The 18,620-nt window shown below is 43.1% G+C and overlaps 1 protein-coding gene across 3 annotated transcripts in view; it reads left to right on the top strand.

Moving 5' to 3' along the window:
• cacna1ha (calcium channel, voltage-dependent, T type, alpha 1H subunit a) overlaps window positions 1-18,620 on the top strand; it is a 144,499-nt gene that overhangs the window by 46,144 nt on the left and 79,735 nt on the right. For all 3 annotated transcript variants that reach the window (XM_029123200.2, XM_029123199.2, XM_029123198.2), the window contains exons 3-8: window positions 6,797-6,908; window positions 7,302-7,435; window positions 8,456-8,553; window positions 14,672-14,831; window positions 16,495-16,807; window positions 17,502-17,594. In XM_029123200.2, the coding sequence (XP_028979033.2) occupies window positions 6,797-6,908; window positions 7,302-7,435; window positions 8,456-8,553; window positions 14,672-14,831; window positions 16,495-16,807; window positions 17,502-17,594 (910 nt within the window). The remainder of the gene's footprint in view (window positions 1-6,796; window positions 6,909-7,301; window positions 7,436-8,455; window positions 8,554-14,671; window positions 14,832-16,494; window positions 16,808-17,501; window positions 17,595-18,620) is intronic.

The following is an 18,620-nucleotide window of genomic DNA, read 5'->3' as shown; positions in this document are numbered from 1 at the left end:
TACGTCATTACTGCTGGAGGAGGAAAGGAGAGGGAGGGCTGAGGGGTGGAGGCAGGGAAATGAGTGGGTGAGAGGAAAAGAGAGAGGAGGAGAGGAAGAGAGGAAGAGAGAAAGAGAGAGAGGGTGTGAGAGGTACAGAGTAGGAGAGGGAGAGAGAGGGAGGGAGAGAGGGAGAGTGATAGGGAGTATGAGGGGGAGGGAGGGAGGGAGGGAGGGAGGGAGGGGGGGGGGGGGGGGGGGGGGGAAAGGAATGAGTTGCGACATGGTGATTTATGATGTTCTATATTTGAGTTGAGGTCCCCGGGGAAATCCTGCATTAAATACACACCAGCAGAGCCCTGTTATCTATCTAAAACACACACATCTACATCATGAACCCTCCGGCTCTGAAGTAAAAACCTGGTGTGACTGTTTTACTGCGGTCCTCACCTTCCCCCCCTCTGGCACGAAGAACACTGAAACCCTGACCTGACCGCTGATCTCCTCAGAGTTGTTTCAGTTAATAAGCCTGACGACGTGTTGACGCTCTCCTCTATTGAAATGGGGGGGCGAGAGGGTGAGAGAGAAAGGGAAGGGGGGAGAGAGACCGTAGCGGACGGAGAGAGAGAGATTGGCTGGATGAAAGAGAAAAGGGTAATCTAATTATCTCAGATTAAATTGAATGATCTGGAATTGTTATATTAGCTGAGCAGAACAGAAATGTGTGTGTGACATATTTTGTCTATATATAGTAATAAGTGGGCAGAAAAGAAATAACATTCCTGACTGAGGGGACATGCGTCCTCTGAAGGGATGTCTGATCATTGTTTGCAGGTTGTGTAAGTCTGTGTGCCTGGAGGGAAATGCACAGTTAGTTCAACATTATAGTGTAGCCTGACCTGTCATACAGTTAATTTTGTATATAGTAGTAGGCTCTGACTGGGCCATTCCATAACTGGGACCCTGATCTTACTTGCAAGACATTTCTTGGTTGGCTTCGGATTGTTGTCACATTGAAAGGTGATATTCTTCTTTAACTTCGGTTTTCTGGCATAGCCAGCTGTTTTCTTGCCAAAAAAAATTCTAGATTTAGAGCTATTCATTGTCTTCTATTCAGACCATAGCCCATGTACCTGATGAAGAGAAAGAGCCTCATAGCATGATGCTCCTTCCACCATGCCTGACATTATGTTCTGTGTACTGGTGGTGAGACATTTTTCCACATGGTCTTTGAAGGTCTTGCATAATCTATACTGGCTTGTTTGTTGTTTTTTGTGAGAAATTACTTCCATCTTGCCACCCCACAGCTCAGACTTTTGGAGATTACACTCAGTTGCTGTAAAATGTAGGGATTGCCCAGTTCCTGGGCAACGTCAGCTTCTTTAAGGCTGGCTTTGGCCTCTTGGTAGCCACCTGATCCTTCCTCTCTGATGGTCTTTCTCCTTGCCCTGTCATCAATTCTGGAGGGATGTCATGGTGTTTGCAATGTCCTGCCCACACTCACACAAAACCACACTCACAACCACGGCTACACACAACCACACTCACAACCACACTCACAAAACCACACACAAAAAACCAAACAACCACACACACCACAAACAACCACACTTACACAACCACACTCACACAACCACACACAACCACACACATACACACAAAACGCCACAACCACGTACTCACACAACCACACTCACAAAACCACACAACCACACAAACAACCACATACACAAAACCACGTAACCACACACACAACCACACAACCAAACACACACTCACAGAAAATCATACAACCAGACACGCACACACAGCAGTGTTGTGACCCAAGATCCTTAGGGTTCTTCACACGTTTCTTCAAAGGGTGTTTGTGTGTTTTGTGTGTATGTGTGTGTGTTGTGTATGTGTGGTCCCAGGAGGAATACTGAGACGTTTCCAAGGCGCGGCCGAGCTGTTCTTATGGAAATTAACCCGACTTTGCTGCCCAGTCTCTCATCGGAGCAGTGTGTGTGTGTGCTTGTGTGCAAACCCCGCTTGCAGCCCAGTTTTGCATTAAACATGAGTGCCGAGCCCTGTGTGTGTGTGTGTGTCTGTGTGTGTACATGTGTGTGTGTGTGTGTGTGTGTGTGTGTGTCTGTGTGTGTGTGTGTGTGTCTGTGTGTGTACATGTGTGTGTGTGTGTACATGTGTGTGTGTGTGTGTACATGTGTGTGTGTGTGTGTCTGTGTGTGTACATGTGTGTCTGTGTGTGTACATGTGTGTGTGTGTGTGTGTGTGTATATGTGTGTGTGTTGTGTATATGTGAGTGTGTTGTGTGTGTGTGTGTGTGTATGTCTGTGTGTGTTTTGGTTTTACAGATCGAATTAGAACCAGAAGTCAGATACCGTCATAGTCAGGATTATTACTACCTGATTTATAAGAGCACCTATTCCACAACCGTATAGAAACCAGCCAAATCACTAATATTATATTATTATAAACCGGCGGTTTGAATCCAGTTACCAACACAATTAGAGCACCACGGCTGTCAGCCAATCAACATTCAGGATTCTAATAGGGACCGTATATCACGGGTATCATTTCACTTTTTTACTGCTCTTGTTTTGTTGGTAACCAATTAATCATATCAAAAAGACATCTCGTGGGTTTGTGGCATACTGCCAGTACGCAACAGCCAAGCACTCCATGTTGCTTCGTGCCTATGAACAGCTGTTAGCCATGATACATCAGCCATATACCACAGACCGCTCGTGCCTCATTGCTTTAGTGTAGTGTGGATGAATCCTTCTCCGTATGATAGCATCCACCCAGGATACACTGCTGACATGCATCTGCTGCTTTCAGCCAGGAAGCAACCAGGACCCGATCCCGCCCTCGGGATCAAGAGGGCGGGGCCTGCACGCCAGCACTAAAGGCTGTCCGTAGGCAGTACCCAATGCAGAGTAAACATCCTGGATGCAGCACTTAGCCATGGTATTTTCGGCATGTTCAGCAGTCAATGTTTATATAAGTCTATAAGTAGCAAGAAGTGCGGTCTGTAGGTGGTCTCGGCACGTCTCCGGCCTGCGCATTTCATGGGGTGGCTGGGTGGAGGCTTATTCTGGTGCATTTTCACACATTTGAAATCCTGCATCTACCCGTGGGAGACCCTCACAGAGCAAGGTCACAGCCGTTATTAACCGTGACAGGGATAAGTGGCTTGGTCAAGGCTTGGTCAGTAGGTTCTTCACCTTGTTGGCTCCAGGGTTCCAACGGCCAACCTAGAGTTTTCTGCTGTAGTGCTCTGAATGCGAGGCGTGTGTAGGATGTATTGTGACATGCCGTATTATAGTGTAAGTAAGATGATAATATAACGGTGGAAGTTATTGAAAGCCATGTAGGACTAGCTCTGAACGATTAATGGATTTATGACTGCATTTCCCATAAAGGTATGTGCAATGATTGCATACTTACACAATATTCTGTTCAAAAATCAATGAGACGCGAGTTACGCAAGCCGACAGGCAGTGTCTTCCGCGTCATCACGCGCTAGGGCAGTGGTAGTCATGGATCTTTGTTAGTCATTGGAAACAAAAGTATTTGGGAAGTATTGTTTCTTTCATTGTAATTGTATGACTCACAGAAGTGGATGCCGCAGTCTTCGCCATACAGGCCAACTGGAAAATGGACTGATGTAACATTAATTTAACACAAGATATTTTGTATCTCCTTGGTGAGACTAGTTTAAATGCCTGATGTTTTTTCAGTGTTAGAGTTCACACTGTAATGGGTGGCGAAGACGCCTGCTTTAAGCCTTTCAGTTGTGTATGTTGAGTTCCATTAGAATGTATGATGCATCAAATGTTACATCACATGCACCACAGCATGGTGATTAAGGTTCTACATCAGCACCTGCTAACATACAATTTCAATAATTAAAATGACGATGCCATATTTTATCCAAATCGCGCGGCTGTATGTTACCTTGAACGCTTAGAACAAAGCATACGTCAGATGCAGTACCTAATGTCCAAAACACAAATCCGAGAGATGGAGAGAGACAGACAGAGAGAGAGAGAAAGACAAGAGGATAAGAAAAGGGGAGGAAGAGAGAGGGAATATAGTATCGGCAGGGTTGGGTAGGTTACTTTTTAAATGTAATCCATTACAGTTACCTCTCCACATTTGTAATCAGTAATCGATTACTCGAATTCAGTAATGTAATCTGATTACTTTTAGATTACTTTAGATTTTTAACTGAACATAACCCAAAATCTAATGATGCTTAAGCCTATTCTGTTATTTGTTTTATTCATGTTTTTAATTGCTTCAAAACATTGTTGAAAAAGAAATGGCAATTGCTCGAAAATTTACCCACGTGAACGTAACATGCGAGAATTATAGCCACCAGCGATGGATTTTCAAAACGCAAAATGAAAGAAATAAACTGTGATTATAAACCTGCACTCTTAGTTTAAATTAAATGACCTCAGCAGCCAATGATAACCAATGAACACAATACCAGTCAGTATCCAGAGCATCCCAAACATGCTCAATGGGTGACATGTCCGGTGAGTATGCTGGCCATGCAAGAACTGTGATGTTTTCAGCTTCCAGGAATTGTGTACAGATCCTTGCAACATGGGTCCATGCATTATCATGCTGCAACATGAGGTGATGGTCGTGAATGGCACAACAATGGGCCTCAGGATTTCATCACGGTATCTCTGTGCATTCAAAATGCCATCAATAAAATGCACCTGTATACGCTGTCCATAAAACACGCCTGCCCATACAATAACCCCACCGCCACCATGGGCCACTCAATCAACAACATTGACAACAGCAAACCGCTCACCCACACGACGCAAAATGCCCTGTACAGTGATACCTGGGATTCATCTGTGAAGAGAACACCTCTCCAAAGTGCCAGACGCCATAGAATGTGAGCATTTGCCCACTCAAGTCGGTTAAGACGATGAACTGCAGTCAGGTCGAGACCCCGATGAGGACGACGAGCATACAGATGAGCTTCCCTGAGGCGGTTTCTGACCGTTCTGGTAGAAATTATTTGGTTATGCAAACCGATTGTTGCAGCAGCTGTCCAAGTGGCTGGTCTCAGACGATCTTGCAGGTGAAGATGCTGGATGTGGAGGTCCTGGGCTGTTGGGGTTACACATGGTCTGCGGTTGTGAGGCCGGTTGGATGTCCTGCCAAATTCTCTGAAATGAACATTCAATTCACGGGCAACAGCTCTGGTGAACATTCCTGCAGTCAGCATGCCAATTGCACACTCCCTCAAACCTTGCAACATCTGTGGCATTGTGCTGTGTGATGGAACTGCACATTTTAGATTGGCCTTTTATTGTGGCCAGCCTAAGGCACACCTATCCAATAATCATGCTGTCTAATCAGCATCTTGATATGCCACACCTGTGAGGTGGATGGATTATCTCGGCAAAGGAGAAGTGCTCACTAACACAGATTTAGACAGATTTGTGAACAATATTTGAGAGAAATAGGCCTTTTGTGTACAGAAAGTCTTAAATCTTTGAGTTCAGATAAATGGGGGCAAAAACAGAAGTGTTGCGTTTATAATTTTATTCAGCGTTTTTTGTTTCAGATAACAATATTTTTATAACATGAAATAATAAACTCAAACATACAATGTGTCATAATTGTTTTGCGCACCAATTCTTTTTCAATTGAAGTAATCCAAAAGTAATCCAAATCCGATTACAATATTTTTATTGGTAACGTAACGGTTTACAGTTACTGTTTTTTGTCATCCGTTACTCCCCATCTCTGGTTATCAGTATTGTTATCAGTATATTTATCTGTATAGTTATCTGTATAGTCATTAGTATAGGTGTCAGTATAATTATCAGTATGACTTAAGGTGAGTTAGAACTAGAACCATGATATATATTCCAGTGTATGATATGATCTATATTCCAGTGTGTGATATGTATCCATATTCCAGTGTGTGATATGATCTATATTCCAGTGTGTGATATGTATCTATATTCCAGTGTGTGATATGATCTATATTCCAGTGTGTGATATGTATCTATATTCCAGTGTGGGATATGATCTATATTCCAGTGTGTGATATGTATCTATATTCCAGTGTGTGATATGATCTATATTCCAGTGTGTGATATTTATTTATATTCCAGTGTGTGATATGATCTATATTCCAGTGTGTGATATGTATCTATTTTCCAGTGTGTGATATGATCTATATTCCAGTGTGTGATATGTATCTATATTCCAGTGTGTGATATGTATCTATATTCCAGTGTGTGATATGATCTATATTCCAGTGTGTGATATGTATCTATATTCCAGTGTGTGATATGATCTATATTCCAGTGTGTGATATGTATATATATTCCAGTGTGGGATATGATCTATATTCCAGTGTGTGATATGTATCTATATTCCAGTGTGTGATATGATCTATATTCCAGTGTGTGATATGTATCTATATTCCAGTGTGTGATATGATCTATATTCCAGTGTGTGATATGTATTTATATTCCAGTGTGTGATATGATCTATATTCCAGTGTGTGATATGTATCTATTTTCCAGTGTGTGATATGATCTATATTCCAGTGTGTGATATGATCTATATTCCAGTGTGTGATATGTATCTATATTCCAGTGTGTGATATGATCTATATTCCAGTGTGTGATATGTATCTATATTCCAGTGTGTGATATGATCTATATTCCAGTGTGTGATATGATCTATATTCCAGTGTGTGATATGATCTATATTCCAGTGTGTGATATGTATCGATGTGTATATATACTCCTTGACTCCCGGTGTCTACATGGTTTGAACATGTCTCCATGCTCGTCATCCTGCTGAACTGTGTAACCTTGGGGATGTTCCAGCCCTGCGAGGACGTCACCTGTCAGACCGAGTGGTGCCTCATACTACAGGTATGTCCTCCAACCCATCTGCGGTAACCTTTAACCCTTCTTCTGTCACCTTTTACCCCTCTACTGTCACCTTAACCCTTCTTCTGTCACCTTTAACTTTTCATGACCTCTAAACTCTAATGCTGCCTGATTCTGAATGTACGTCCTCACTTAAAACTAGTCCCCTGTGTTCTCCAGTACTTGATGAGGATTTTTCTATCTTTGTTTTGGTTCTAGATGTTTGATAAGTGTATCTTTGGTTTTGGTTCTAGATGTTTGATGACTGTATCTTTGTTTTTGGTTCTAGGTGTTTAATGACACTATATCGGTTTTATTTTGAAGGTGTTTGATGACTGAATTTTTGTTCTTCGGTTGTAGGTGTTTGATGACTGAATTTTTGTTCTTCGGTTGTAGGTGTTTGATGACTGTATATTTGCGTTCTTCGCGGTGGAGATGGTTATCAAGATGGTGGCCCTTGGTGTCTTTGGTTCTAAATGTTACCTTGGCGACACCTGGAACCGATTGGACTTCTTCATCGTCATGGCAGGGTCTGTGTTCTATAGTCACAATGCGCTTCTCTAAATCGTACTCCCACTGGGAGTTTAAAGCCTTCATGAAACTCTCAATGACACTGTTTAAGAACAGAGAAAAGTGTGTTTGTGTGTGTGTGTTTTAAACAGCGTTAGAAAAGCAGACTGCCTCAATCACTCAGCATTACCTTTTTGTTTACGTACTTTTATGTACACACACACACCTTTGTCTTTCTATCCTTGTGGGGACCTGAGACCTAACCCAGAACAAGAAAACCACCTTCCCTATTCCTTAACCCTAAACATTACCCTTAACCTTACCCTAAACCTAACCCTAAACCTTACCCTAACCCTAAACCTTACCCTAAACCTTACCCTAAACCTTACCCTAAACCTAACCCTAAACCTTACCCTAAACCTAACCCTAAACCTAACCCTAAACCTTACCCTAAACCTAACCCTAAACCTAACCCTAAACCTTACCCTAAACCTAACCCTAAACCTTACCCTAAACCTTACCCTAAACCTTACCCTAAACCTAACCCTAAACCTTACCCTAAACCTTACCCTAAACCTAACCCTAAACCTTATCCTAAACCTAACCCTAAACCTAACCCTAAACCTTACCCTAAACATTACCCTAAACCTAACCCTAAACTTTACCCTAAACCTTACCCTAAACCTAACCCTAAACCTTACCCTAAACCTAACCCTAAACCTTACCCTAAACCTTACCCTAAACCTAACCCTAAACCTTACCCTAAACCTTACCCTAAACCTTACCCTAAACCTTACCCTAAACCTTACCCGAAAGCTAACCCTAATAAACAGACAGCTAGACTGATAGATAGACAAACATATAGACAGGCTGACAAACTGCTAGGTTCATGTTTGTTTGTAAGGTTTGTTAGGTTACCTCTGTATGACCTCTGAATAGCCCCTGTGTGACCTCAGCGTGGATGTGAGTTCACATCCCAACCTCAGTTCTATTTGAATGTCTCTTTCTGTGTGTGTGTGTGTGTGTGTGTGTGTGTGTAGGATGATGGAGTATTCTTTAGATGGGCACAACGCCAGCCTGTCAGCTATCAGAACTGTGCGTGTGCTGCGACCTCTCCGTGCTATCAACAGAGTCCCTAGTGAGTACAACCCACACACACACTCATACCCAACACACACACACAACACACACACACTCATACCCAACACACACACTCATACCCAACACACACACTCATACCCAACACACACACTCATACCCAACACACACACACAACACACACACAACACACACACTCATACCCAACACACACACACTCATACCCAACACACACACTCATACCCAACACACACACACACTCATACCCAACACACACACACTCATACCCAACACACACACACACTCATACCCAACACACACACAACACACAACACACACACTCATACCCAACACACACACACAACACACACACAACACACACACTCATACCCAACACACACACACTCATACCCAACACACACACACACTCATACCCAACACACACACACAACACACACACAACACACACACTCATACCCAACACACACACACACTCATACCCAACACACACACAACACACACACAACACACACACTCATACCCAACACACACACACAACACACACACTCATACCCAACACACACACACAACACACACACTCATACCCAACACACACACAACACACACACAACACACACACTCATACCCAACACACACACACAACACACACACTCATACCCAACACACACACACAACACACAACACACACACTCATACCCAACACACACACACAACACACTCATACCCAACACACACACACAACACACACAACACACACACTCATACCCAACACACACACACAACACACACTCATACCCGACACGCACACACAACCCACACACACACTCATACCCAACACACACACACAACACACACACTCATACCCAACACACACACACAACACACACACTCATACCCAACACACACACACACACACACACAACACACACACTCATACCCAACACACACACACAACACACTCATACCCAACACACACACACAACACACACACTCATACCCAACACACACACAACACACACACACACACACACATACCCGACACGCACACACAACACACACTCATACCCGACACGCACACACAACACACGCACTCATACCCAACACGCACACACAACACACAACACACTCATACCCAACACGCACACACAACACTCACACAACACACACATACCCGACACGCACACACAACACACACAACACACACATACCCGACACATACACACCCACTCACACACAACACACACACATACACTTATACACATCAAACATACTGAACATACACACACACACAACACACACATACACAACACACACACACACAACACACAAATCCCCACACACATTCATAACACAAACAACACACCCACCAAGACCTGTATTCATACACACTCAGTCTTTGCGTGATCGCCCCCTTTGTGGGGTCTGAGGATGGGTTGCAGTTTGCCAGTTGGGCTATGTATGTCTTCTTGAGCACCACAGACAACAAACAGTAATATGAGCAACTGCACAACAAATTTGTCTCAAACTCTTTAGAAGTTGCCTTTTATTTACAGACCAAATGTGACTGCTAGCTGTGCCAGTCATAGCACTGGGCCTGATGGTGTGGCCAGACGCTACAGGTCCATAATAATATAATACATAATCCAATAGAAAGAATTAAGCGGGGGCTTATATCTATCCTATGTCGGTCATTTGAATGCGCGTGTGAGTTCAAAATACATACCGCCATCAAAGTCAAGTAATGGTGTCATAATCTCACACACAGACATCACATCTGTTGCACACTGAGTGTCCTTGGCATGTCTCTGCAGTGATATCACCACAGACCTCCTCCATTACCTGGATCCATCCTTGGCATGTCTCTGCAGTGATATCACCACAGACCTCCTCCATTACCTGGATCCATCCTTGGCATGTCTCTGCAGTGATATCACCACAGACCTCCTCCATTACCTGGATCCATCCTTGGCATGTCTCTGCAGTGATATCACCACAGACCTCCTCCATTACCTGGATCCATCCTTGGCATGTCTCTGCAGTGATATCACCACAGACCTCCTCCATTACCTGGATCCATCCTTGGCATGTCTCTGCAGTGATATCACCACAGACCTCCTCCATTACCTGGATCCATCCTTGGCATGTCTCTGCAGTGATATCACCGCAGAGAAGACTGATAAGGGTTCCAGTAATACACCTTCCAAAATTCCTCAGTTGGGTTGAGGAAGGGGCAATATGGCGGAAGGAAAATAATTTGGATCTGGGTGGTTGGTGAGCCTGGGGTCCTGTGTTGTCTTTCTGGGGGTGGGAAAAAAGGTCATACACCTATCAGAAGGAGTGCTGCGTTGTATTGTGTGACATGGCGATGGACAACCCCTGTTGACTGATAGTAGTATACATTGGGGATGTTCCCACCCCTTTGGCCAGATACCTCCACCCTTGGTGATGTTCCCACCGCTTTGACCAAATACCTCCACGCTTGGTGATGTTCCCACCCGTTTGACCAGATACCTCCACCTTTGGTGATGTTCGCACCCCTTTGGCCAGATACCTCCACCCTGGTGATGTTCCCACCCCTTTGGCTAAATACCTCCACCCTTGGTGATGTTCCCACCCCTTTGACCAAATACCTCCACCTTTGGTGATGTTCCCACCCTTTTGACCAAATACCTCCACCTTTGGTGATGTTCCCACCCCTTTGGCCAGATACCTCCACCCTGGTGATGTTCCCACCCCTTTGACCAGGGTCCTTCACATTTACTCGGTAGCCAATGATGTTCCATCTCCGGTGCTGCCTCTTGGTCAGGTTGAATCCTTCCTCGTCCCCTGTGTGTTCCCCTACCTCTTCCCCTTTCTGCTCTGTGTGTTCCCCTACCTCTTCCCCTTTCTGCTGTGTGTTCCCCTACCTCTTCCCCTTTCTGCTGTGTGTTCCGCTACCTCTTCCCCTTTCTGCTCTGTGTGTTCCCCTACCTCTTCCCCTTTCTGCTCTGTGTGTTCCCCTACCTCTTCCCCTTTCTGCTGTGTCTTCCCCTACCTCTTCACCTTTCTGCTCTTTGTTGCCCTTTTTTATACTTGACAGAACAAGGTGGTTAATTTGGTTGGCACAGTGGAGGTTTGTTGTAGTGCATTAGAACATTGAGTTTTGTCTGGTGATTCATGTGTTCAGAACAAATGGCAAAGGTGTTTTCACAATTACAGTTGTGCTCACACATTGAGAGTTGTCTGTACTGTTTTCCAACATGAGTGAACTGGACACGCAAATTGAGTTGAAGCAAATAGAATGTGTGCTTAGTTCTACAGATTTTGGGTTGTTAGGTTGAACATCTGATCAGTCTGTGTATGCTTTCTTTCACACTGTATAAACAACTGGGAAAACCTGTATTTTCTCCTGGAGATGGCTACTGATGGGCCTGCTACTAAGGACAAGAACACCTTGGCTGAGGCCTCCGTCTTTCCGAAGCATGTTGCCCACGTTTGAGGAGGCGCTCTCAGAGCCTGTAGCCGTGACCTATTTGTCTGCTGTTGTTGGGAATCTGAGGACAAAACTCTCGGGGGAATTGAAGACAGCTACTAAACATGAGTGCATCGCCACTATGTCTATTGTCTACATTGCATGACTAGAGAACCGCTGACCTCGAAAGGACAGCTGGGTACAATTCAGAGTCAATGAACTGGAGCAAAGGGACACTAAACTGGAGAAAATAAATCAAAGGTTATCAGCTAAGTCTGTGGATTGTGGTAGACTCTCCAGACATTATAATGCAATTATAGTTAGCTTACCCGAATCATTGGAAAATTACTTCATGACCATTCTATCCAGTTTCTTTTATAAAGCCTAAACCTGTCCTCCCGTTTCCTCCACCTTTGGACTGCAGGATGCTGGGTGCTTTGGGGCTGGTCCCAATTTATTTGTTACCAAACCAAAGACCCAGTCTTTCAAGCTCCTCCGTCTGAATGTCTAATCAAGCAACACTGTCACTCTGTGACCATCTTTAAAGATTTTGCTCCGGAGTTGGCTGAAGATGGTCTTGTACCAGACTCTACGAACCTGGTCTCTCTGACCAGCTCCAAAGTGTGATGCCGATGGGCAGGTGAGGCACCGAGCTGGCCACCATGGTCCAACCGGGCCAATGGCTGACAAGACCCATGGGCAAGGCAAACTGGCCGGTGTTGTGCTGGTAGCGGGGAGGCATCGTCAGCAGGTTTTTCTGGCTCTCACTGCGCTCTAGCGCCTCCCTTAGGCAGGCCGGGTCCCGGCCAACTAGTCTGAGGTTGTCAGGTGAGCAGCATTCCCTCAGACGCACCGATCCCCTGGTTGGAAGACTCATGTAGAAACAGCAGAGTGGCTCGCAGTGGACGACTGTTTCGTGCCGAGATGCATTTGCAAATTATGCATTGAGAAAAATGGGGTATGATAGATACATTAAAACTGGCAGGGTTGCAAACATCGGAGGTGCAAAAACATATATTTACACCCGTGGTTAGGCATTCAGTTCAGAATACCATCACACACACACACACACACACACACACACACACATGTGACAGCTGTGATGGACAGAACCCTGACATAACTCACCCTGTGGGACCACACACACACACACACACACACACACACACACACATACACACACACACACACACACACACACAAACACATACTGTTCTGTACAGCCTGTTCTGGTGTATGTCAAATTAGAGTTAGGGATTAGGGTTAAGTCAACAATAGGATTCAGATTAGGACTAATAAAATATTTAAAAAATGTAAGCAAAACATTTGGATGTCCACAAGTTAGATGTGTGTTTGTTTTTGTATTGTGTGTATGTGTGTGAGAAAAGTGTCAGTTATACTGGTTGTGTCTCTACCTGGCTGACAGTGGCAACGGGCCGAAGCCTGACAGAACTCCCCCTGTGGGACGACACACACACTCACACACACACACTTATCTGATGCTCATCACACTGGACATCAGGGTGTTTGTTCCTGCTTGAATGTGTATGTGTTATGTACTGAATGTGTGTTGGTGTGTGAATTTAGGCTATTGATAATAACATATTGATAGTCTGTAGGTATAGATATTAACACATTGATAAGAATATAGGTATTTGGACTATTGATGACAACATATTGATAGTGTGCAGATGTAGATATTAACATATTGATAAGTGTATAGGTATTTGGAGTATAGATACTAACATATTGATAAGTGTATAGGTATTTGGAGTATAGATATTTGGAGTATAGATATGAACACATTGATAAGCGTATAGGTATTTGGAGTATAGATATGAACACATTGATAAGCGTATAGGTATTTGGAGTATAGATATGAACACATTGATAAGCGTATAGATATTTGGAGTATAGATATGAACACATTGATAAGCGTATAGGTATTTGGAGTATAGATATGAACACATTGATAAGCGTATAGGTATTTGGAGTATAGATATGAACACATTGATAAGCGTATAGGTATTTGGAGTATAGATATGAACACATTGATAAGCGTATAGGTATTTGGAGTATAGATATTAACATATTGATAAGCGTATAGGTATTTGGAGTGTAGATATGAACACATTGATAAGCGTATAGGTATTTGGAGTATAGATATGAACATATTGATAAGCGTATAGGTATTTGGAGTATAGATATTAACATATTGATAAGCGTATAGGTATTTGGAGTATAGATATTAACATATTGATAAGCGTATAGGTATTTGGAGTATAGATATGAACACATTGATAAGCGTATAGGTATTTGGAGTATAGATATTTGGAGTATAGATATGAACACATTGATAAGCGTATAGGTATTTGGACAACAGATTGCAGCGGCCGGGGGAACAGAGTGGTGCGTCTCGGTGCTGACGAGAGGCCTGTGAGCGTTTATTATAAGTCAACCCTGGCTGGCTTCTAGGCTGTCTGGGTGCGTCGCCTTCACTCCCAGTCAGTATCTCTAGACTCCCATCGCCTCACCTAGCTGAGAGTCACTTTTGTACTTGACAAGACCTGGCGAGGCCTGATGAGGCCCGACAAGCTCTGACGAGGCTTGGTGAGGCCTGACGAGCCCTGGCTGGCATATTTATTAACACGTTTGTGTGTGTGTGTGTGTGTGTGTGTGTGTGTAGGTATGCGTATCCTGGTGACTCTTCTCCTGGACACTCTGCCCATGCTGGGGAACGTCCTGCTACTTTGTTTCTTTGTCTTCTTCATCTTCGGAATCGTTGGTGTGCAGTTGTGGGCAGGGCTGCTAAGGAACAGGTGCTTCATGGGAGAAGATTTCAGAACGTAAGTCACACCGTTAATCCCTCTCTCTCCTCTCTCTCCTCCCGCTCCTCCTTCTCCTCCTTCTCTCTGTCATCCCTCTCTATCCTCTCTCTCATCCTTCTCTCTCTTTCTCTCATCCCTCTCTCTCCCCCCTCTCTTTCTCCCTCCCTCCTTTCCCGCTTATGATGTGAGGTAGTGTGTATATTATGATGTGAGGTAGTGTGAATGTTATGATGTGAGGAGGTGTGGACTGTATGTTATGATGTGAGGTAATATTTATGTTATGATGTGAGGTAGTGTGTATGTTATGATGTGAGGTAATATTTATGTTATGATGTGAGGTAGTGTGTATGTTATGATGTGAGGAGGTGTGGACTGTATGTTATGATGTGAGGTAACATTTATGTTATGATGTGAGGTAGTGTGTATGTTATGATGTGAGGTAGTGTGTATGTTATAATGTGAGGAGGTATGTACTATATTTTATGATGTGAGGAGGTGTGTATGTTATGATGTGAGGAGGTGTGTACTGTATTTTGTGGTGTGAGGAGGTGTGTATGTTATGATGTGAGGAAGTGTGTAATATTATGGGGTAATATCTATGTTATGATGTGAGGTAGTGTGTATGTTATGATGTGAGGTAGTGTGTATGTTATGATGTGAGGTAATATTTATGTTATGATGTGAGGTAGTGTGTATGTTATGATTTGAGGAGGTGTGGACTGTATGTTATGATGTGAGGTAATATTTATGTTATGATGTGAGGTAGTGTGTATGTTATGATGTGAGGTAATATTTATGTTATGATGTGAGGTAGTGTGTATGTTATGATGTGAGGAGGTGTGGACTGTATGTTATGATGTGAGGTAATATTTATGTTATGATGTGAGGTAGTGTGTATGTTATGATGTGAGGTAGTGTGTATGTTATAATGTGAGGAGGTATGTACTATATTTTGTGATGTGAGGAGGTGTGTATGTTATGATGTGAGGAGGTGTGTACTGTATTTTGTGGTGTGAGGAGGTGTGTATGTTATGATGTGAGGAAGTGTGTAATATTATGGGGTAATATCTATGTTATGATGTGAGGTAGTGTGTATGTTATGATGTGAGGTAGTGTGTATGTTATGATGTGAGGTAATGTGTATGTTATGATGTGTGGTAATATTTATGTTATGGTGTGAGGTAGTATGTTATGATGTGAGGAGGTGTATACTGTATTTTGTGATGTGAGGAGGTGTGTATGTTATGATGTGAGGAAGTGTGTAATATTATGGGGTAATATCTATGTTATGACGTGAGGTAGTGTGTATGTTATGATGTGAGGTAGTGTGTATGTTATGATGTGAGGTAATGTGTATGTTATGATGTGAGGTAATATGTATGTTATGATGTGAGGTAGTGTGTATGTTATGATGTGAGGAGGTGTGTACTGTATTTTGTGATGTGAAGAGGTGTGTATGTCATAATGTGAGGAAGTGTGTAATATTATGTGGTAATATCTATGTTATGATGTGAGGTAGTGTGTATATTATGATGTGAGGTGGTGTGTATGTTATGATGTGAGGTAGTGTTTATGTTATGATGTGAGGTAGTGTTTATGTTATGATGTGAGGAGGTGTGTAATATTATGGGGTAATATCTATGTTTATAACATTCCCATGTCTCTTTTTCTCCCTATGTAGGCTGTATAACCTGTCATTAAGTGCATACTACCAGCCTGAGGAGGGAGAGGATGACCCCTTCATCTGCTCAGCAATCCGAGAGAACGGAATGCTACGTTGCCATGATGTCCCTCCCTTCAGCAAGGGACAGGTGGAGTGCTCGCTGGCCGCGCCCCCTCCGGGTCAGTTCCTGCTGACTGGGGAGGACAGGACCGGCGTCGGCTGTGTCAACTGGAACCAGTACTACAATGTCTGTCGGCCTGGCAACGTCAACCCTCACAAAGGATCGGTGAACTTTGACAACATCGCTTACGCATGGATAGCCATCTTTCAGGTAGGACTGTACACACACACACACACACACCTCACCTGCAGCCCTATGTATCTGACAGGTTTACAGGTGAGGTGTATCTGACAGAGGGCTAGAGGTGAGGTGTTTCTGATAGGATTACAGGTGAGGTGTATCTGACAGGATTACAGGTGAGGTGTTTCTGACAGAGGGCTACAGGTGAGGTATATCTGATAGGATTACAGGTGAGGTGTATCTGATAGGATTACAGGTGAGGTGTTTCTGACAGGATTACAGGTGAAGTGTTTCTGACAGAGGGCTAGAGGTGAGGTGTATCTGACAGGATTACAGGTGAGGTGTTTCTGACAGGATTACAGGTGAAGTGTTTCTGACAGAGGGCTAGAGGTGAGGTGTATCTGACAGGGTTACAGGTGAGGTGTTTCTGACAGAGGGCTAGAGGTGAGGTGTATCTGACAGGATTACAGGTGAAGTGTTTCTGACAGAGGGCTAGAGGTGAGGTGTATCTGACAGGATTACAGGTGAAGTGTTTCTGACAGAGGGCTAGAGGTGAGGTGTATCTGACAGGGTTACAGGTGAAGTGTATCTGGGATCTCTGTGTCAGTTGCTCTGCTTAGCTTCTGATTTCACATAGCATCTCTTTCTGTTTTACAATCCTCATTTGCATCTCTCTCCTCTCTCTTTCCTCCCTTTCTCTCCCTCCCCTGCCTCCCCCATCTAGGTGATAACTCTGGAGGGATGGGTGGACATCATGTACTATGTCATGGATGCTCACTCCTTCTACAACTTCATATATTTTATACTGCTGATCATAGTGAGTATAACTAATATATGTAATATTCCTGTCTACAGTCTGTATAATTATACTGCTGGTCATAGTGAGTATAACTAATATATGTAATATTCCTGTCTACAGTCTGTATAATTATACTGCTGGTCATAGTGAGTATAACTAATATATGTAATATTCCTGTCTACAGTCTGTATAATTATACTGCTGGTCATAGTGAGTATAACTAATATATGTAATATTCCTGTCTACAGTCTGTATAATTATACTGCTGGTCATAGTGAGTATAACTAATATATGTAATATTCCTGTCTACAGTCTGTATAATTATACTGCTGGTCATAGTGAGTATAACTAATATATGTAATATTCCTGTCTACAGTCTGTATAATTATACTGCTGGTCATAGTGAGTATAACTAATATATGTAATATTCCTGTCTACAGTCTGTATAATTATACTGCTGGTCATAGTGAGTATAACTAATATATGTAATATTCCTGTCTACAGTCTGTATAATTATACTGCTGGTCATAGTGAGTATAACTAATATATGTAATATTCCTGTCCATACTCTGTATAATTATACTGCTGACTTATAGTGAGTACATAATGATATAATTCATATTTTCGTTCATAGTCAGTAGAACAAAGAGCTGATGGTAGTTTATATCTGATTGGATGTGGTGACTGCAGGTATTAGCCTGTGTTTTATATGACTCTACACCACATAGTCCTGAAGCTGCCCCATTTAATGTCTAGATATTGCCTGGCTCAGCTGACTAAGACTGGGGTTCAAAACCAGATCCTCCTGCCAGTTAGTGGTGACCTAGTTTCCCGACGGGACTTTGAAGTAGTGTGGAGAGGAAGAGAAGGAGGATGACGAGAGACGATGTTTAGCAGGCAGAGTAAAGAGACAGACATACTGTATCTATAGAAGACATGATGCATCTATAGAAGACATGATGTATCTATAGAAGACATGATGCATCTATAGAAGACATGATGTATCTATAGAAGACATGATGTATCTATAGAGACATACTAAAT

The sequence above is a fragment of the Esox lucius genome, chromosome 11 (genome assembly GCF_011004845.1).
Source record: "Esox lucius isolate fEsoLuc1 chromosome 11, fEsoLuc1.pri, whole genome shotgun sequence".
In the NCBI taxonomy this organism is placed as follows: Eukaryota; Metazoa; Chordata; class Actinopteri; order Esociformes; family Esocidae; genus Esox; species Esox lucius.
Note: the sequence above shows the minus strand (reverse complement) of the source record. Positions and strands in the feature narration are given on the sequence as shown.